Raw genomic sequence first — 22,589 nt, 5'->3', positions numbered from 1 at the left:
CGTTGGACATCACAGAATATAAGTTCCCTGACTGGGTTGTTAATCTGGTCCAATCAGGAAGCCCTGGTGGACATAAAAGGTTGAACATCAGGAATATTGAGCCCCTGACTGCCTGGCTCAGTAAGAGGCAGTGTTACTGTCAAAGGCATTTGTAAATGAAGGGTGATGGAATGCTGGCCTCTATTTCACAATTACCCTATCCCATTGCCCAGCTCCGGATCCAAAGCCTCTGGGACTTCCAGGTATTCCTCTGAAAACTTCTTAAATGTTGTGATAGCTCCTGCCTCTATCATCCTTTCAGGCAGTCGGTTCCAGACACCCACCAGCCTCTGCCACTCTGAAACAGATTTTCTTTCAATCTCCTCCTGGCCATTAATTCAAACCTAAGCTGGTTTGTGACCCCCTCTCTCTGAGGAGAAAGGTCTTTCCCTCTCCATCCTGTCTGTGTCCCTGATAATTTTGTTGACCTCAGTCAGGGCCCTCCTCCAGCCTTCTCTGGAAAACAGCCCCAGGCTATCTGATCTCTCATCATCCCTGAATCGCATCAGCTCAGGCTACGTCCTCAGTAACCCTCTCTGAATACAATCGCACCCTTGCTATAGCGCGATGGACTGTTCTCCCTCCTGAACCACAGCCTGGGTCTGTCATGACCTTGTCAGGCCTGGATCTAACTTGCTGCCAATTTTACCCATTCCTGATGCTGCCTTTCAGCTCAGAGGTTTGTCTCTGTATCTGAAGGTCATTTTTCTGAAAAGCTACTCTGGTGATGACAATCAAGTGGTAGTCCACCGTGCAACACTCAATGGCACCATTTGAGGGAGAAATGATAAATTTGTTGAAATAAAAAACCCACATTACGATTTTGTCGATGGATATCGAGGGTGGAAATTGAAAAGCTGGTGATGGAGCGGTGATCTCTCTCTCTCTCTCTCTCACACACTCTCTAGGCAAAAGGAGCAGAAATTCAGCCATTGCCTTCATCGTTCACAAAAACATGACAACATTTTTGGGCAATAAGAGTGCGGTGAGGGAGGAGACTCTGGCTACACCTGAACGAAAGACAGATGTGCTGAATTCAGCGATCATAACGGCAGCTATAACCAGCAAGACAAGAGACTTTCCCACCCATCCCATCAACTTTACCTTCAGCCATATTACGGTTTGTAGCACATCATCCCACAACACCTGCTTTCCAGGGGCATTGTTGCTTCCAGAATCACTTATGAAGTAGGGAAGTTTGCTAAGACTATGCATAGCATTAGTCAGGGAAAGAAGCTGTCTGAGGATTATTGCTCAGTTTGTGCAGTGCATGGGGCTATGCACAGCATTATCTAAGGGAAATAGACTGACATTGGAAGCAGTCCAGAAGACCGACCTATGGAGGGACTGTCCTACAGGGAGAGGTTGAGTAGGTTGGGTCGGTGTTCATTGTAGATGAGAAGACTCAGAGCGATTTTATTGAACACTCCTGAATTCATCAGGAGCAGCGTTCCGAAAGCTAGTGCTTCTAATTAAATCTGTTGGACTATAACCTGGTGTTGTGTGATTTGTAACTTTGTACACCCCAGTCCAACACCGGCATCTCCAAGCCAAGAAATTCTTCGAGGAGTTGAAAGGATCAATGCAGAAAGGTTGTTTCCCTTTGTGGGACAGTCTGGGATCAGAAGCCACAATCTTAGGATAAAGGGTCACCAGGTTAAGACAGAGGGCAGTGAATCTGTGCAGTTCTTCACCACACAGGTGAGTCAATAAGTCGATTCAAGGCTGAGGTAGGTTTTTAGTCACTAAGGGAGTCAAGGGTTGTGCGGAAAATGCAGGAAAGTGGAGTCGAGGGTTATCAGAGCAGCCAGAGGCACAGAGACTCAATGGGCTGAATGGCCTATTTCTACTCCTATGCCTTACGGTCTTATTGAATGGTTGAGCTATGGAAGGAGGCCATTTGTCCCATCGTGCCTATGCTTCTTAACAGATTGGAAACCATTTCCAATGATGCTCCAGGCTGAAAATTGAAGGTTAGCACTGCTGCCTCACAGCGCCAGGGACCCAGGTTCAATTCCAGCTTCCGGCCACTGTCTGTGTGGAGTTTGCACATTCTCCTCGTGTCTGCGTGGGTTTCCTCCGGGTGCTCCGGTTTCTTCCCACAGTCCAAGATCTGCAGGTTAGGGTGGATTGGCCATGCTAAATTGCCCATAGTGTTCAGGGATATGCATGTTAGGTGCATTAGTTGGGGGTAAATATAGGATAATATGGTAGGGCAATGGGTCTGGGTGGGTTACTCTTTGGCATGTTGGTGTGGACATGTTGGGCCGAAGGACCTGTTTCCACACTGTAGGGATTCTATGTCCCCTTACGCACCCCCAAAAAAAGTTTCTCCTCTGTAGGGATTCTATGATGACTCTATGATTTGGGGATTAGATGTTTGGGATTGGTTTCTTCTCCTGCTGATAAATTCTAATGGTGGGAAGCTTGACACTTTGCTCTGCTCATACCCCTACTTCCCCAGCCTTCACCCCACACTACCTTTACCCCCATTTTGGCATCACAGTTGGTGGTAAGGAGAGGCCTGGGTTACCCAGGAAGCCTATAGCAGGCAGCAAGGGTGGGCCTGCACACTGTGGAATGGCCACCAGTGACCCTGGACTACGCCATGTTCTAAAGGCAAAGGGTCTCAGGCCAGTGAGACAAGCAACACCTCCTGCTTTCCATTTTACCTCAAACAATGACTTGGTATAGGGCCACAGTGAAGGTTTGCTGGACAGGGACACCATAAATTATAAAACTAAAGAATTCACCTACTCAACTTGAATAATTCGACTTTAATATCCACGATCCTCAGTTGAACCTTTTGCCTGTTGGAAGCTTGAGGTCAGTAGGCAAAACCGATAACTGGCCATGTGTTTAGCCTGCTTAGTCACTGAAGCAGAATCCTGCTATGAATGCTTGGCTGAATGCCAAGATAGTTTCAGCTGAATGGAGAATGTTTATATAGTGATGGATAGGACTACTAACCATATTTGTTTGCCAGTTTTCTGAGCCTTTATCTTTTGTTAAAGTGATTTTTCTTTACTTGTTTGTTTATTTCTGTAAGATTTAAGATGTTGACTCAGTTAAATGATTTTTCAAATGCGAATATAAATGGCTATGTTTGATAGGACAAGCTTTTAAGAGGGGATTTGCTTTCTTGGGGTTTTGAACAGCTGATTTCCTTTTGTTTGAACTTCATGAGTATCTCAAAGATGGGGTTATTTTCAGAATTATTGGTTCTCTACCTATTGGTACTGGAAGAGTTTTTCAAAGGCTCAACAGATGTCAGGATGCTAAATCAATATGAAATTCAGGGACCTGTCTGACACACACTAATATCTGATATTCCATACTATTGAGTGCAGAAGATGTCTTTATCCAATGGATAAAGTACTCTAATGCATATGTATTGCAATATTGCACATTGTGCTAGCTAATTCAATATTTTTTTAATTTCAAAGGGCAGTGCCCTATGTTTAACCAGTGTATTAATAATATGTTTAACATTTCAAATAATATCTACGAATTATAGTTAAAGTAGGTGAGGGCTTTTCAAAGTACCTGTTAAAATGTTTGCAATGCCACATGTTCACAAATTGAGCTTCCATGAGTCCCACATCCTTCTTGAATCACTTCATTAACTGAAATATTTGTAGCCGGCATTTAAACTACAAACCCAACAACAATTTAGCTGTGTGTCAGGTTGTAATGTGTCACTTTTACCAGTCTGAGGGAGATGGTGAGCATGGTTAATGGCGTCGTGGTACAAAACCATGGCCGTACACCCCTCCCATTTGGATCTTCCAAGGCTGTTCTCAGAACCAGGGGGTAAATTTCATCACTTTTCTCAATCTTCTGGGGCCCCCTGAATCATGGGCGGCATGGTAGCACAGTGGTTGGCACTGCTGCCTCACAACGCTGGGGACCCAAGCTCGATTCCACCCTCAGGCGACTGTCTGTGTTGAGACTGCACATTCTCCCCTGCGTCTGTGTGAGTTTCCTCCGGATGCTCCAGTTTCCTCCCACACTCACAAAGATGTGCAGGTTAGATGGATTGGCCATGGGAAATTGCACATAGTGTCCGGGGATATGCAACTGGGTGAGTTAGCCATGGGCAATGCAGGGTTACAGTGATGGGGTGGGTGGAATGCTCTTTGGGGGATGGGTGTGGGCTGAACGGCCTGCTTCCACATTGTAGGGATTCTATGATCTTGAATATACAGCAGTGTGTACTATCTGCAAGATGCACTGCTCAAACTAACCAAAAATCCTCAGACGGCATCTTCCAAATCCCCCACCACTTCCATCAAGAAGGACAAGGGCAGCAGATAAATGGGAACACCACCCCCCTGCAGGTTACCCTCCAAGGCACTCACCATCCTGATTTGGAAATAGATTGCCGCTCCTTCACTGTCGCTGGGTTGACATCCTGGATCTCCCTTTCATCAGCAGAGTGTGTGTGTAACAAGTCAGTGCACCACCAAAATCTCAAGGGGCAACTAGGCACGGGCCATAAGTGCTGGCCCAGCCAACGACACTAAAATCCCAGGAAAGCCTAAAATATAAGTTGTTACCAAACACAAACAATGGCTATCATTACGCCAGCAACCCCATCGTACATAACAGGGCATGGCCATGTTCACAACCCACCTGGCAAAGGGTAAGTTCTCAATTCTCAAAAACAGTACTTAAAAGCCTTTTAAAGTAGGGGAGGATGGCAATAACACCACTATCCTGTGCCCTGGAGAATACAGTCCATGGACCATACATGACAAGTATCTAATTGAGGGGAGCAAAGAGATATTGGGAGTGGAAGGTGCATCCTGAAAGATTCCCTTGTCTTTTCTGCAGGCCAATGTGAACAATTCGATTATAAGATGCGTCTATTGGACCGGAACTCTGAACGGAACTCCCTGGTCTCCTGACGGCTGCGAGTTGGTATTCTCAAATAAAACCCACACGGTGTGCCAGGCGTTTCACCTCTCCAGCTTCGCCATCCTAATGGCATTGAAGGTACTGTTGATCAGATTCATTCACCGCATTGAAATAACAGGCCCCCATTGGCTGGCCCGGGCAAGGTAGGCAGCTAGGGCTATGGAGCAGGCAGCCAAGGGAGATGGAGCAGGCATGAGGCTGTGACCAGGCAAGAGAGAAAGCAGGAAAAAGACATAAGGAGATGAATATCACCGCATGGGCAGTGTCAACAGCTGACAGCAGGCTCAGCAAAACAAAGTAAAAGACGTGCCTTTAAATAGCACCTGGCACAACCTCTGGATGTTCTATTTGTTCTTGCAATGTGAGTGTCACCGGCAAGGCTTTTTGACAAGGCTCACCTGCAATTGAATGGTTTGTATTAAGAGTCAACCACATGGCTATGAGACTGGAGTCACATGTAGGCCAGACCTGGTAAGGATGAAAGATTTTCTTGAGTGAAGAAATTTAGAGAAGTAAACGGGATTTCATGACAAACTGCACCTTACAAACAAATCTAGCCTTTTGCTCCAGACTTATAAATTCTCTATACGATATGTCTCCAGGGCATCATACATTAGACCTTGTTATGACTAGTCTAATAACATCCCCATTACGCGACAGTCACCAGAAGGTTCCAATTAAGAGCCAGTTAAGTGCTGTATTGTAGGAAAAATGGAAACTAATTTCACCGCCACCAGCTCCTATACAGCAGTGTAATAAAGGACAGAAAATCTGATATAGAGATCGATATCAAACAGGAGGCTGGGGAGGACTGAACACTCCATTTTGAAAATGAACACGTCAATTATGGAGCAGATAATATCAAAATTCGGAAGTTCTGGTAAAATTGCCTTGAGCGAGGGCTCAATTATAGGTCACAAAATTGTAGAACTTTTGAGTTCATGAATTATAGTTGAGTTCAATGAGATTCTGAAGCCAGGCTGGTTGAAATGTGTCTGAAATATTTGTCCTCAAAACTGTTGCACACTGTGCTGAACTTTCAACAGTGGCAAAAATTCACACTTCTCCATATGCAGTTATTTAACCGGATGTTACTGCAGCTCAGATGAAACTGATTAAAAAGCTGACTGATTGTAACATGCCCGATTATAAATCTTACTCCAGCTGCTTACTCTGAATTACGTACTTTATTGAAATAAGTCCTTACTTCCCACAGCATCGAGACAAAATCCCATAATATTCATCTCTCCCAATGTGCACAGTGTTCACCCTGGACGCCATTGCTTTATTTACTTAGCAAGCACAAATCCCTAAAGTCGAGCAGTAACCCCATGTTGGCTGAGCTCGAGGTGTTTAGTCCACCATGTAGTCATCGGAACAAAGGAACAGGAGTAGGCTATTCAGCCCCTCAACCCTGCTGCACCATTGAATGATCTGTGGCCTAAGTTGATATCCCTGCCTTTGGCACATATGTCTTTCTACATTGGCTTAGCAAAAATGTCTTTCTCTCAGATTTAAAATTAACAACTGCTCCAGCATCCATTGCCATTTGTGGAAGAGAATTTGTGTGATAAAGTGCTAAGATCTCCCCTGAATAGTCGAATTCTCAGACTATTCTCGAATTTCCAATTAATCGAAATAGTTCACCTTTACCTGACCTGTCTTTTCTTTTTTGCACTTTGGAGGCAATGGCCTGGTGATTATATTGCTAGGCTGTTACTCCTGAGATCTAGCTAATGACCAGGGTTCAAATCCTGCCATGGTCAATGGTAGAATTTGAACTTGGTACAATCTGGAACTAAGAGTTTTAATGATGACTGTGAGTCCATTGTCAATTGGGAGGGAAAAGCCCATCTGGTTCACTAATGTCCTTTAGGGAAGGAACCTGCCATCCTTACCTGGTCTGGCCTACATGTGACTCCAGACCCACAGCAATGCAGTTGACTTTTAACTGTGCCCCGGGCAATTAGGAATAGGCAATAAATGCTGGCTTAACCAGTGATGCCCTCATCCTGTGAACGACTAAAAATACCTTCTAACTTCCAGAGAAGATAGGCCTCAAATTGTATAATCTTTCCTCAAAACCTAACCCCTGATCTCCAGGTATTATTCTTGTAAACCTACACTATACTCCCTCTAAGGCCAGTCTATCCTCACTAAGGTGTGGTTCCCAGATCTGCTCATTGTACTCTAAGTGAGATCTAACCAGGGTTTTGTATAACCACAGCACAACTACTGCATCTTCAGTCCTCTAGATAAGAAGGCCAACATTCCATTGCCCTTCTTAATTACTTTCTCCATATGATTGTGGCATTTCAAAAACATAAGGGTCATCCTCAGTAAGGTACCACATGGTTTGTTTCTCTCCACAAATGCTTCAGGCTTTTGTTCTGAGTCTCCAAATTTGGAGGTTAGCTGCACAGGGAGCTTCATTTGTCCTGAATCAGTTTGGTGAGGACCCCTGGTCTAGCACACAATGAAAATATGGTCGATCTGCAACTTACCTTCATTTCCCCATCTTGCTTAACTCAACAAAAAGCAATCAACTGTCGTTTTTAAGATTTCCAATTGAACCCCAATCACATAGCCTTTTTTTTTGGTGGGGGGGGGGGGGAGGGGGCGCGGTGAGATTGCTACTTCCATGAAGAAATGGTACCAGACATCAGCTCAGAAATTTTGTTTTAGGTTTGTGCCATTAATGTGCATGCTGAATTCAAAAGGACATGAAGCCATGATACTGCAGTGTAGCGAGAACCGCAGATAGTCACAGAGTACGGAAACAGACCCTTCGGTCCAACCAGTCCATGCTGAAAATAATCCCAAACTGAATTAGTCCCATCTGCCTGCTCCTGACTCATGTCCCTCCAAACCTGTCCTGTTCATGTACTTATCCAAATGTCTTTTAAAAGTTGTAATTTTACCCAGATCCATCACTTCCTTTGTAAGTTCATTCCATACACAAACCACTCTCTGTGTAAAACATTTGCCCCTCATGACTTTTTAAAATCTTTCTCCTCTCAGCTTAAAAATGTGCCCCCAGTCTTAAAATCCCCCATCCTAGGGAAAAGACAACTACCGTTAATTCTATCTCTGCCCCTCATTATTTTATAAACTTCAATAAGGTCCCCTTTCAAACTCCTACACTCTAGTGAAAAAAGTCCCAGCCGATCCAGCGTTTCTTTATAACTCAAACCTTTCATACCCAGCAACATCCTGGTAAATCTCTTCAGAACCCTCTCCAGCTTCCCATAACAGGGGGACCAGAACTAGACATATGACTCCAGAAGAGGCCTCACTAGCATCCTGTACAACCTCAACATCATGTCTCAACTCCTATGCTGAGCAATGAAGAGAGTAAAATGCATGTTGGGTAAAATAATGTGTAAGGGTGCTGCCCCACTGACACACTTCAAACTGTTGCTGTTCTCTCCTCCAAACAACTCGCTGTGTTTCTCCAGGATTTCAATACCCATGATTTCTCCTCACAGGGCTCAGGGAAATGGTCTCACTCGTTAATCTCCCCGACTTCTGTTCACAGGATCTCCCACATGTGTTTGCACTTGAAGTCATCACTTACATTGGATTAAGTGTCTCCCTGGTGTTTCTGTTACTGGCCATTGTCACCTTTGCCACTTGCCAATTGGTTAATGACACAAGACGCACCATCCACATTCACCTGTGTGTGTGTTTGCTGATCGCTGACTTCATCTTCCTTTTCGGAATCTCGCTAACTGGAAATCGGGTAAGGAATCCTAATGATTGTTCCATTGGTGACACCGCACTCAAGGGAGGTGCCACAATAAATTGGTTGCTCATGTTGTTGCCAGTCACACACTTTAATCAGATAATTGATGAGAAAGATGTTCTCTCCCACCAGGTCATAGTCTATGTATAGAGGCCATTCAGCCCCCCCTCCCCCAGTCTGTGCTAGCCCTGGAAATATTGATCCGCAGAGTCCCACATCCCCCATCTCTTTCTCCATAATGCTGCATCTCACTTCTTCCTCGATAATTTATCCAATTGCCTTCTCCCACTAGACTCCAAGGCAGCGTGACCATAACTACTCACTGTGTGAAAGCTTCATCCTCCCCTTCATATGGATATGGATGCAAGAAGCACTGGGTATAGTTGACTCCTTGCGAGCCCTTGCATGCAGATCTAAGTTTCCTATTTCCTACAATCGTTCTACACTCTTTAAACTTAATAGCATACTTTCAAAAAATTGCTACCTGTGTTTTTGTTTTTGCTGCTGTTTACCTATTATTTACTTATTTATGCTACTTAACTCTGTGATCTGCCTGAATCGCTCGCAAGACAAAGCTTTTCACTGTGCCTCAGTACTCATGGCAATAAATGCAATTCAATTCAATTCATCTCTCTAGCCCCAGCCTATTCAGCCTCTCCCTCTAGCTCAAACCTTCTAACCCGGACAACAGCCTTGTGTATCCTTTTCGAACCCTTTCAGCTTTTGCCACATCTTTCCTGTAGCAGGGAGACCAGAGTTGACTGCAGCATTCCAAACGTGGCACTGTACACTCACGTGACTTGATGCCAGTTGTGGTTGTCTGAAGATTCAGTTGAGCTGAATAAGACACTGCTCTGGTGAATCTCTTTGGAACGCTGCTCCCTTTTCTAAAATATTGGCCCCACGGTCCACCTTGGGGCACAATAACTGGGGTCTGGAGCTCCAGGAGAAACACTCCTGAGCTCTGAGAGTCTAGGATCAGTACCACTGGGCTGTGATTTTAGTTTCCGCCGTGTAGGCCAAACTCGTGACTTAGAATAGTTTACCCACCACCTCTTTGTCTGTGTCCTCTGAGCCATTACATCGAAGGTCAGGGACCCTTGTAGAAGTTTTACTCACTGGAATAGCTATGTATCGGTCACTGAGACATGCAAGAATGTCTGGAGGTTGTCCAGGTTACAACTCAAGCAGAACCACATATAAACATGTCTGCTCCCCTGTACTTAAGGTTAACCATTAAAGTCAATAATTTTTATAGCCACGTTTTTTTTAATTTATCACATCTGAGGCCTCCAAATGTTAGCTGCTTATTAACTCAAATCCTTTTGCATGCCAGTTGTTCACTTGTTCGTGGCACATGGGAATTTAGGATCAAGTGGTAGTGTTGATTAACTACCCCCTTAGTTCACTGAAAACATGAGGGGCATGTAGGGTAAATAGACAAGGTCTTTTCCCTGGGATGGGGCAATCCAGAACTAGAGGGCATAGGTTTAGGGCGAGAGGGGAAAGATATAAAAGGGACCAAAGGGGCAACTTTTTCACACAGAGGGTGGTGCATGTGTGGAATGAGCTGCCAGAGGAAGTGGTGGAGGCTGGTACAATTACAGCATTTGAAAGGCATCTGGATGGGTACATGAATGGGAATGATTTGGAGGGATATGAGCCCAGTGCTGGCAAACGGAATAGATTGGGTTGGGATATCTGGTCAGCATGGATGAGTTGGACCAAAGTGTCTGTTTGCGTGCTGTACATCGCTATAACACTAAATGTTCAGATTTTGAATGATTTCATTCAGGGCAGTTAACAACGGGGACAGTAATTTTGAGTACAGTTGGGACGTGATGTTGAGGTTGTAGGGGATGTTGGTGAGGCCTCTTCTGGAGGACCGTGTCCAGTTCTGGTCCCCCTGTTATAGGAAGGACATTAGTAAGTCGGAGAGGGTTCAGAAAAGATTTACTAGGATGTTACCAGGAATGGAGGCTTTGAGTTCTAACTCAAAGTGGACCTCTTTCCCACAATAAAGCTGTTGATTTTTATGTACTTAATAATTTTGCAAGTCAACAGCGTGAAGTTATAGGCTGGGACTGGAGCATAGGATCTTGAAGGGTGACCTTATAGAGGTTTATAAAATCACGAGTGGTATAGATAGGGTCAGTGTCTTTCCCCTAGGATGGGGGATTTCAAGAATACGGGGCATATTTTAAGCTGAGAGGAGAAAAGGACATGAGGGACAACTTTTTTACTCATGTTCATGTCTGGAATGAACTTCCAGAGGAAGTGATGGATGAGTGTAGAGTCACAACATTGAAAAGACATTTGGACAGGTACGTGGATGGGAAAAGTTTGGGGGGACATGGGCCAAGTGCTGGCAGGTGGGACTAGTTTAGTTTGGGATAACACTCGCATGGACTGGATGGACCGAAGGGTCTGTGTCCATGCTGTCCATCTCTATGATTCTAATAAAATATGTTTCGCTTAAAGCTTAATGGTGGACCAATCAAATAACACTGCTCCTCACACTTGCCTTTAGATAAAATTGCAAGTTAGGCTCTAGGTTATATATATATCTTGATGGGTTTGGTCTGGTGTACAGCTGTCTGTCTGATGAGCAAATATATCTTGGATTTTCAAATAAATTGAAGCTACACCGTGTACCAGTCCAATGTGAGAGTGGGAGCTTCGTTTTAAAGAAAATCACACAAGAGCACAACAGGGGAATTCTATAGCAAGGACGATAACTTTTAAACCAAAGGCAGGACTTTAATGAGAGAAGGGAATACTTTAACGCAGTTGATTTTTATGTATTTAATAATTTGCCAGCCAACAGCTTGTAGGAATATATAGTCCAAGTCCATGGATATGGGAATATGGTACAAATCAGCCATCATTTCATTGAATAGCAGAACAGATTTGAGGGGCTGAATGGCCTATCAGTGTGTATCTTCCTCTGCTACTTTAACAAAGGCAATAAAGTATTGCTCAACATCTCAATTAAACCAGCAGGTACATTTCACACTGATGTATTAATGTATTCTGTTGTCACAATGTTCAGGAGAGACTGGAAGCCAATCCTTTAAGAAACGTTTGATAAGGTTAATTTAGACTCAGTAATGAGCAGGATCATTTCTGACATTGTCGCTCTTTAAGCCTCCTTGATTATGAAAAAAGATTGTCCATGAGGTCCTTTTCTGATCCTCACTGCATCAACACAATGCTTATTCCTGTAGATTGTGGGTGTATGTTCCTCTTGTTAAGGCTGAACTCAAAACTTAGGTTGACTCTCCATTGCAGTACTGAGGGTGCGCAGCACTGTTAGAGGTGCATAGTCTTCTGAAGGAGACATTGAACCCATACCCCCACCCTCTCAGTGGGGGTGTATAGGCTCCTGTGACAATATTGCAAAGTGAAAAGGGGAGTTCACCTCTATTTACCTCTAGGTCATCAGCACATTGCTGTTTATGGGAGCTTGCTGTGCATGAAATTGCCGCCATCTGGTCATGATTATGACAAGGATTAGACAACAGAAGTGCCTCATCGGCTGTAAAGTGCATTTGAACATCCTTTGTCCCAAGAGGTGCTGCATAAATGAAAGTTCCTTCTAACTCTTTCTGTGTGCCATTCACTGCAGCTCTGAACTGATACCGTGAACTGTTCTGTTTAGATATTTTGTGGAATCATCGCAGGTGTCCTCCACTATACCTTTCTCGCAGTCTTTGCCTGGATGTTCCTGGAAGGGATCCAACTTTATCTCATGGTGCAGGTGGTTTTCGTCCCAAAGGTTCCTCTCAAGCGATACATGCTTTGGGTTGGCTATGGGTTTCCAGCTTTGATTGTCACAATTTCAGCAGCAGTTAGCCATGAAGGCTATGGCACTGAATCATCGTGAGTTTATATTTTTAAAGTGTATCTTCGTGAGACGTGAATGCATTTACGTTGATTTGTGAGAAAGGATGCATAATACGTTTCTTGTTGCATCCATAGAATTTTTAAACATGTCTGTTATGCTGCACCTTACCTCCTGGAAGTATTGATTTCACAACGTGGAGTAGTTAGCTTGGTAGATAGTTCAACCCAACTGGCTATTCTTTGCAAGGGATTCCTGACATTGTGTCCCAGTGTATCTTGGACAACAGACAAGTGTAACATACCACACTCAATCTCCAGTCAGACACATAAGGTTGTAACTAGGAGTGGAGGCCCAGTGACTGATCCCTCCTGGCCATGGGAAATGGGTCCTGAGGCCAGTTTTAGCACCTTCTGGGATGTAACTCAGATGATGGGGAGGTGCCAGAGTTCGACTGGGGTGGACAAAGTCAGAAGTCAGATGACACCAGGTTATATTCCAATGGGCTTATTTGAAATCACAAGCTTTCGGAGCGATGCTCCTTCGTCAGGTGAAGTCAGGTGACTTTCAAAGATTATAACCCAAAAGCCCAAGTCAATGTCCCAGCAGCATGGGTTCAAATCTGACCATGGCAGCTTTTGGAATTATGAATTCAATCTGGAATTGAACGTTCACAGTGACCATGAAACTCTTAAGAGTTGTTCTAAAGACCCGACTAGTTCACTCATTTTGAGGAGGATATTTGCAATCTAGACCCACTGCAATATGGCTGAGTCTGAACTGAAATGGCATGCCACGTCATTAGCTTCACTGGCAGTTCAGGGGTGGGGGAGGTGATAGCATAGTGCTATTATCATTGGACTACTGACCCAGATAATGTTCTGGGGAACTGGGTTCGAATCCTGTCAAGGCAGATGGTGGAATTTGATTTCTGTACAGAATCTGGAATTAACAGTCTCATGACAAGCATGAATCCATTGTGGGCAAAACCCATCTGGTTCACTAATGTCCCTTAAGGAAGGAATCTGCTATCCTTACTTGGGCTGGACTACATGTGACTCCAATGTGGTCGAGTCTTCTCTTCCCTAGGAAATGCTGGTCTAGTCAGCGACACCCACATCCCATGAACAAATGAAAAAGTTGCTAACCCCAAATATAAGAAACAAGAGCAGGTGGAGAGCCCTGTTCAGTATCATTGTGTCTAATCTTGGGTTACAACTTCACATTTAACCCATTCTCTATAGTCCCTCAAGAAATCAGAACATACACTTTTGCATCCTCAGATATATTAAGTGATGGAGCCCTCTGGGACAGAGAATTCCAAAGATTCGCCACCCCCTGAGCAAAGACATCTCAGTTTTAAACACTTAGTCCCTTATCCCAAGACTGCCCCTGTGTTTTCGAGTTCCCAGTGTAAATTTTCGGTGTATATCCTGTGTAGCGCCTTCTGATTCGTGAACATTTTCAATGAGATCACCTCTCATTCTTCTAAACTCGAGAGAATGTGGGTCCAATTTGACCTGTGCCTCCTCGCAGGGACAAAGTTACTGAGCTATTCGATCGACCACCTACAATGCAAGTCCAGCTTTTTCTTAAACATGGACATCAAACCAGCACACAGTGGTCCACAAGCAGTCTCTCCAAGACCCAGCCCCCCCCCCCCCCCCCCCCCCCCCCCCCCCCACCCCCCAATCCTTTACAATTGTAGTGAGTCTTTTTTATTGGTGTGTTCCAATGCCTTACAATGAAGACCAACATGTCATCCCATTAAAAAAATGTAAAAATATAATCTGGGTGGGGAATCCGGAGTAGGATATGCCAGTGAAGATTTCCCAGTTTGGATGAGCAAGGAAGGATTTTAAAATTCTTTGTAACCCAGGGAACCAGGGGAGTTGTTCAAGTGAACCTTATCAAGGCCAGGGGTGTGCCAGTTAACTAACACTTTGGAGAGATGGAACGTAGTGTTATAGGAGCCTGGGTGCTTTCCAAATGACGTTGCATTTTTGACCATTTTTGAACTTCGAATTGCAGGTGTTGGCTTTCGACGAAGAATTTCCTTCCTTGCAGCTTCTTTGTGCCTGCTCTACTGATCAGCATTGTAAGTTTGATTCAAAGCATCAGTTCAGTCTATTATTGCAACAAGTTTCCGATTTGTGCCCTTGGAGGAAGTGGGAGGTAGAGTGATGGGAGATAGGAGGGTAGAAGGAGTTGGTAAGTGATGGGGGTGGTTACAGCAGGGAGGTAGAGACATGGATTGATGGGGGTTGGTAGAGAGAGAGAGAGAGACAGATGGAGACCAGTGTAATTCAAAGCTCCTGTTGAGGTACATGAAGTCACAACACCGTAGCCAATCTCCCCTGTAACCACCTGCCACTCAGAATAACACATTGGACATGTATCTTAATTGACAATTCTGGGTCTTGCACAGTTAATGCCTCACCAAGTTCCAGTGCACTCTGACAGATGTTCTCATGGCTGTGATGTTCCTTCAGCTTAAATAGTTCAACTCGACTTCCCGCACTCAAAGACAAAGACCTCAATAAAGGGTTAGTGAACTCCCAGTGTGCAGAAGACCAAGTTTGGTCACATAGTCTGCCGATGTCTAGTGACACATGAGGCAGATTAAGCTTCTGTCTGCTCCTACAGCTGGCTTTTCCCTGAGCAGGTTGCCAGTGTGTTCACCGGTGACCAGAACGTGAGATGGAGAGGATCCCACTGGCATCACACGTGGCTGATCAGACCTCGCTACCTGCCAGAGACCTATTAGGAGTCACGGGTTGACCTGCAACCTTTCCCTCGGCAGACCCTCAGCCTGTCTACATCACTATCGTGCCATCATTGGCCATCAAGTGAGATTCAAAGCCACAGCTTCTGGGTCAGAGGCACGGACACTACCCACTGCACTCTTCTTATATTGCTCACATCCAACAAAGGCAATTTTTGCAGGATTTTCCATCCCCTGTAACTCAGCATCGATGCAGTGCAACAAGTTCCAGTTTTCCATTGTGTTATCATCTCTTCCCCTTGAAGGTAGCAATTCTCACTGCAGTCATGTCCCATTGATAGTGGAGTCTTCCTCTGCTTTATCAACTAAATGGCATTATTTCCTTATCTTAGCCTGCATGTTGAGTGCAGAGGGACCATTCAATTGACACCCAACCCTTGTCTTATCCTTATTCAGCCTTCAGCCACCTTCACTTCCGGAAGGAGTTTGTCGGACACTGACCTGCCCATGTATTCCTCTCTGAAATCGGGATATTAAAACCCTACCGAAGCACCCCAATCACTTCCCAACTAAGCTCAGCCAACCCAGTAGGTACAAGGGACTGACTCTAACAACTCCTGGTGTTAATGAAGAATAGCGATTTACGGGATAAAAATCACTAACACTCCCAATTCGATTATGGAATACCTTCTGTTAACATTTCTGAGCACTTTTACAAAATTTAATATTTTACATTGTTTTCCTTCTTAATTACAGATCAATTTTATCTTCCTTTGCAAAACATTAATGACGTTGAAAAAGAAGCTGTCAGATGTCATTTCAGAAAATAAGACACTGGGAAAACAGAGGTAACTATATAACCAGCTTGCTTTAATTTGTCCCTTCTGACCGAATGGCAACTTACATTTCCAATGCCTCACATCAGTTTTACACCTATTCATTGTCTTCTCCATTTTTTACACCTATTAAGTTGATCTCCATCTTGGGTTAGTGGGTAGCTGAACTGCGGCTGAATTGTCCAAATCTGGAGCTCCAAATATCCATGACTTGCCTGTCATAGACTCACAGAGATGGACAGCACAGACACTGAACCTTCGGTCCAACTCATCCATGCCGACCAGATATCCTAACCTAATCTAGTCCCATTTTCCAGCACTTGGCCCATATCCCTCTAAACCCTTCTTATTCATACACCCATCCCGATGCATTTTAAATGTTGCAATTGTACCAGCCTCCACCACTTCCTCTGGCAGCTCATTCCATACATGCACCACCCTCTGTGCGAAAAAGTTATCCCTTAGATCCCTTTTAAATCTTTCCCCCTCTCGTTCTGGACTCCCCCACCCCAAGGAAAATACTTTGTCTACCTTATCCTATGATTTTACCCTCATGATTTAATAAACCTCTATAAGGTCACCCCCTCAGTCTCCGACGCTCCGGGATAAACAGCCCCAGCCTACTCAGCCTCTCCCCTTCCTCAAACCCCCCAACCCTGGCAACATCGTTATAAATCTTCTCTGAACCCTTTCAACTTCCACAACATCCTTCCGATAGGAAGGAGACCAGAGTTACACGCAATATTCCAAAAGTGGCCTAACCAATGTCCTGTACAGCCGCAACATGACCTCCCAACTCCGATACTCAGTGCTCTGACCAATAAAGGAAAGCATACAAACACCTTCTTCACTATCCCATCTGTGTTTAGTGTAACCTTGTAGCCTAGATTTCAGATCATCCAGGCACTGAAGCTTGAGTTCAGTGGCATAGCATCTCAGCATGAGGTATTCCATCGTATCGATACCCATCTTACCTCCAGTCACTCCCTCTGTATTATGGAGTAAGTATAGTGCACTCAGTCAGTCAGCTATGTGGCTGTAATGTACAACAGCATTGGTCAGCCCAGAACTCAAACCATGACTCCCCACCGATTTACCACTGCATCTCCCATTAAGGAGTTATCATCAAGACATGATGATGCCCGCTGGAACATGTTAAAAAGCACTTGGGTAAGTACATGAACAGGAAAGGTTTGGAGGGATAAGGACCAGGAGTAGGCAGATGTGACTAGTTTAGTTTGGGATTATGTTCGGCATGGACTGGTTGGGCCGAAGGGTCTGTTTCCGTGCTATATGACTCTACCTGATTATGTTTGTGATGCTGCAGTTGTAGAAATAGTGTTGTTAATAAATGTCAAGACATCTGTCTCATCTCTCTGATTGTTGTATGGGCTAATGTGTGAAAAAAACTCACAAAGCCCATCACTTAATGAAGTGTTGTCTGAGCTGCTCCAGGACATTGGTATCTCAACGCGACAGTGAGCAAGTGTTCTGGGAAGGGCCATTTTTCCGGTGTTACACTGAGGCCCAGTCTTCCCTGTCAGTTATAACATCTCATGGCGCTGCTTTAGAGCTGGGTGAAAGGGATTCTTTCCCAGGTCCTGATAAATATTTATCCCTCCATCAATGTCACAACTGAAAGAAAGGATAATCTGATTATTATCACATTGCTGTTTGCGGGAGATTTCTGTGTGCAAATTGGCTGTCGGTTTTCTGACAACAGTGTCAGTACTCCAGAAATGACTTCATTTTTTAAAAATGTGCTGTGGAATGTCCTAAGGATGTGAAAGGTGCTAGATAAAAGCAGGTTATTCTTTGACTGTTTGACCTGAGCTACGGTGTCCAGGATATAGGCAGATCCTGAACTAAAATGGTTTCATAGGTTTTAACAGCAATTTAATATCAGCTTGGTGAAGGCTCGAGGTGACTCTGAAATAAATATGGGGAAAGCTGAGCAATCATTAATTGATGCCAAACATGTTACAAACTCCCAGTTTGGGGTTGGGGAGCAAGCAGTATTGTTTGGGGTATGGAGAGGTCTCATAATGACACTTTAGGAGCCAGATCTAGGGCTCCTGATTTAATCTGAAGTCCACAGTACTCCAGAGCTCTGTTGATGCTCAAGCACTTGTTTAGGTTCCCGGGTGATTAGAAGACTCAGCTCAGGTTAAGGGAAAGGTCACAAGTGATAGTCTGAAGGACCATGATGGCCACAGCTGGAAACAACTGACAACAAACCTTGCAGAATGGGCTCAGAGGGAGGAAAGGCCTGTTCCTATCGCAGTACTCCAGCAAGGGGCCTAGACAGTCTGTCTGCTTTCAGCTGTCCATCACCTCAACATCAAAATACAAGAGGGAGCATTTCACTCTAGCTTCCACTGTCTGTGTTTTCACTTTGGTGTCGCGATGTTATGTAGGGACATAGGAGCAGGAGTAGGCCATACAGCCCCTCGGGCTCTCCCATTATTATGTGGCCTAATTCCCCTATATCCATCTTTAGCCCTTATCCCTTAATACCTTTGCTTAACAAAAAAAAATCTATCTCAGATTTAAAATTAACAACTGATCCAGCATCCACTCCCATCTGCCGAAGTGCTTCCTAACATCTCTCCTGAACAGTCTGGCCCTAATTCTCAGACAATGTCCCTAGTTCTGGAATCTCTAACCAGTGGAAATAGTTTATCTTTATCTACCCTGTCTTTTCCTCTTTGTATCAGATCATTCCTTAACCCTCTAATTTCTAGAGAAAATAGGCCTCATTTGTATAATCTCTCCTCATAAATTAATCCCTGACATCCAGCTATCATTTTTGTAAACCTACACTGTCCAAGACCAGTCCATCCCCACTAAGGTGTGGTACCTAGATTTGCTCACTATACTCCAAGTAGGGTCTAACCAGGATTTTGTATAATTGCAGCATAACTTCTGCATCCTTGTACTCCAGTTCTCTAGATATAAAGGCGGGCATTCCATTAGCTACCTTGATTATTTTCTGCACCTGTCATTTATGCTCCTGAACCCTCAAGTCTCTTTGGACATCCATTGTATGTAACTTCTTACCACCTAGAGAGTACTTCCCTTTATGTGTTCAAAATGGATAACCTCACAGTTACCTCCATTGAACTCCATCTGCCGCAGCTCTGCCCAGTCGCTTAGTCCATCAATATCCCCTGTAGTTTTATGCTGTCACCTACACTGTATACAATGCTAACTCTCTCTGGTTAATAAACATAACTGCAATGATTCGACATGAATAGCAGGCAACTCCGTAGGACATGGGTAAACAAATAGTAACCATTGCTCCACAATTCGGAACATCCTCAGAAAGACCGCGAAATAGTATTTTAAGAAACGGCTAAAAATTCTCTGTTTTAAGAATCAGTAAACTCTCCACCATAATAATGATTTTATTATTATTTTATTTATTTGTCAATAGCAGGGCCAGGATCTGTTTTCCCCATCACAGAATTGTTACCGTATATAGAGGGAGGCCAGTTGTATCTGTACTGGCACCCTGAGCATTTTGCCTAGGTGCCAATTTTGTGGCGTGACCCTGCAAGTTGTTTCTATTTAAATAATCAGCCAATGCCCTCCAGAATGCCCCGATAGAACCTTACTCCACCACACTTCCACGTTGTTCAGCCTAAGATCAGACCACTGGCTGTGTGAAAAACGTGGTAAAAACAATGACTGCAGATGCTGGAAACCAGATTCTGGATCAGTGGTGCTGGAAGAGCACAGCAGTTCAGGCAGCATCCGAGGAGCAGCGAAATCGACGTTTCGGGCAAAAGCCCTTCATCAGGAATAAAGGCAGTGAGCCTGAAGCATGGAGAGATAAGCTAGAGGAGGGTGGGAGTGGGGAGAAAGTAGCATACGTGTTTTCTCAGTTGCTTGTTTTGAAAAGCACTTTGAAACTGCACTTTCTGGTTCTCCATCCATTGATAAGGGGATACAGTTTATTCACTCTGTTCTAAACTTCTATCAAATCTCCCCTCAGCTTAATCCTCCCTAGGTCTCTCCAAGGAAAAAGTTAAAAGTCACAAAGCACCAGGTTATAGACCAACAGGTTTATTTGGAAGCACTAGCTTTCAGAGCGCTGCTCCTTCATCAGGTAGCTAGTGGGGCAGGGTCATAGGACACAGAATTTATAGTAAAAGATCAAAGTGTCATTCAACTGATGGGATGTATTGAACAAACCTAGATTGCTGTTAAGTCTTTAATCACTTAGAATGGGGATGCAGGTTTTGATTTATTAGTATGTAAATGCCAGAGCTTCTGTCAAGTTATATTCCTGAGATAACATTATTTAAAAAAGAGTGACATCTCAGCTCAGACAATGCATTAAAGGTGAGAGGTTAGAGTCTGTCAGTATTCAATCTTGAGACTGACTGGTTTGATTTCCAAAATAGGAATTTATTAAAGGTCACATAGACTGACAGCCCCAACCTCTCCCATCTACAGACAGACGTGTACTTTCTCTTCCCTGGAACCATTCTTGTAAGCTCCTCTACATTCTTTCCAATGCATTCACTTCCTTCCTAAGGTGTGGGCTTAGCACTATATTCCAGCTGACCTCTAGCCTGTCTCCTATGTAGCTTAGTTGGCTGGATGGCTGGTCAGTGGTATTAATAGCATGGGTTCAACTGCTGGACTGGCTGAGGTTATCATGAAGGCTCTTATTTCCAGGGTGGCACAGTGGCTCAGTGGTTGGTACTGCGGCCTCACAGGGACTTAGGTTCAATTCCACACTTGGCCAGTGTGTGGAGTTGGCACGTTCACCGTGTAACTCTGCACATCCCCTTTGATTGCTCCAGTTTCCTCCCACAGTCCAAAGATGTGCAGGTTAGGTGGATTAGTTGTGCTAAATTAGTGGATTTGGTAGATTGGCCATGCAAAATTGCCCACAGTGTCCATGAATGTGCAGGCTAGGCCAGTTAGTTGTGTAAATTACTGGGATGGATCCAGATGGTATGCTGATCAGAATGTCAGTGTGGACTCGATGGGCCGAATGGTCTGCTTTTATTCTGTAGGGATTCTATGATTCTCTCCTTGTCTGAGGTATGGTGACTCTCAGGTTGTCTCTCTGTAATGAGAGAGTGGGACAGTGGCAGCTTTGCTTTTATTTCTATAAGTTCAACATAACCCCCCTGTTCCCCTACTTATGAAATTTATAATACTTTATACTTTATTAACAATTCTCTCTAACTGTCCTGTCACCTATCATGACTTGCATCCATATGTACCCAGATGGTCCTACTCCTGCACACCCTTTAGAATAGATCACCTTATTTTGTGATGTCTCTTCATGTTCATTATTCCATCGTACAGCACCTCACATTTCTCTGCATCGACCCTCATCTGCCACGTCTCTGCCCACCCCACCAATTTGTCTATGCCCTTTGGAATTTCTACATTATCTTCCTCACAGTTCACAATTCTTCCCAGCTTTGTATAACCCTCAAATGTTGAAATTGTTCCCCTGCACAGCAAAATCTTGATTATTGTGGTTCAGTGGCTCAGTGGTTAGCACTGCTGCCTCAAGGACCTGGTTTGATTCCAACCTCGGGCAACTGTCCGTGTGGAGTTCGGACCTTCTACCTGTGTCTGTATGGGTATCCTCTGGGTGCTCCGGTTTCCTCCCACAGCCCAAAGATGTGCAGATTAAGTGGATTGGCCATGCCAAATTGCCCATGGTGTTCAGGGATGTGTAGGTGAGTTGCATTAATCAGGGATAAATATACGATAATAGGGAAGGGGAACGGGTCTGGGGGGGTAAGTGTGGATTTGTTAGCCAAAGGGCCTGTCCCCACATTGTAGGGATTCTATGATTCTGTTGATAGAATCAGGAAAACAAAGAATCCCAATATTGTCCCCTCGGGACCTCTTCCACAAATCTTTGTTCAGCCTGAGAAATGCTGAAAATGTGTTGCTGGAAAAGGGCAGCAGGTCAGGCAGCATCCAAGGAGCAGGAGAATCGACGTTTCGGGCATGAGCCCTTCTTCAGGAATGAGGAAAGTGTGCCCAGCAAGCTTTCTCTCAGTGTCTAGTTATCACAATCCTTATTAAAGATTCTAATATCATCCTCAAAACTGATATCAAGTTTCCAATTTCTTTTTATTTTCCCTCCCAATATCATTTCCAATATTTAGGATTACAATGATTCTTCGCGGCCTGCAACACGTTCTCAATGAGGATCAGCACCTCGCAAGACCTTCCCCACACCTCCACTTCCCGCCTGTAAACAGCCATAAACCACAAACAGATCATGGTTTGTAGCAAACTGTCCGGCTTTCAGAACAATACCATACAACCTTGTCACGGTAGACACAGCAAGACGTGTCAGAATGTCGAAATAGATACTACCATTACGCGTGGGGCCACCTCCCACCATGTACATGGCAGGTTCTCATGCGACTTAGCCAACGATGTCTATATCATACGCTGCAAGCAAGGATGCCCTGAGACATGGTTCCTTGGCAA

General features: G+C 44.3%; 1 protein-coding gene across 1 annotated transcript in view; it reads left to right on the top strand.

The window, feature by feature from the left end:
• The window catches only part of LOC122552179 (adhesion G protein-coupled receptor E3-like), a 55,075-nt gene that overhangs the window by 21,690 nt on the left and 10,796 nt on the right, over positions 1 to 22,589 (top strand). Inside the window, exons 7-12 of the mRNA XM_043694749.1 lie at positions 948 to 1,159; positions 4,876 to 5,037; positions 8,498 to 8,701; positions 12,366 to 12,586; positions 14,580 to 14,646; positions 16,030 to 16,121. Of these exons, the coding sequence (XP_043550684.1) occupies positions 948 to 1,159; positions 4,876 to 5,037; positions 8,498 to 8,701; positions 12,366 to 12,586; positions 14,580 to 14,646; positions 16,030 to 16,121 (958 nt within the window). The remainder of the gene's footprint in view (positions 1 to 947; positions 1,160 to 4,875; positions 5,038 to 8,497; positions 8,702 to 12,365; positions 12,587 to 14,579; positions 14,647 to 16,029; positions 16,122 to 22,589) is intronic.

Source organism: Chiloscyllium plagiosum, chromosome 8, assembly GCF_004010195.1.
Source record: "Chiloscyllium plagiosum isolate BGI_BamShark_2017 chromosome 8, ASM401019v2, whole genome shotgun sequence".
NCBI lineage: Eukaryota > Metazoa > Chordata > Chondrichthyes > Orectolobiformes > Hemiscylliidae > Chiloscyllium > Chiloscyllium plagiosum.
This window is presented reverse-complemented; position numbering and strand designations above follow the sequence as displayed.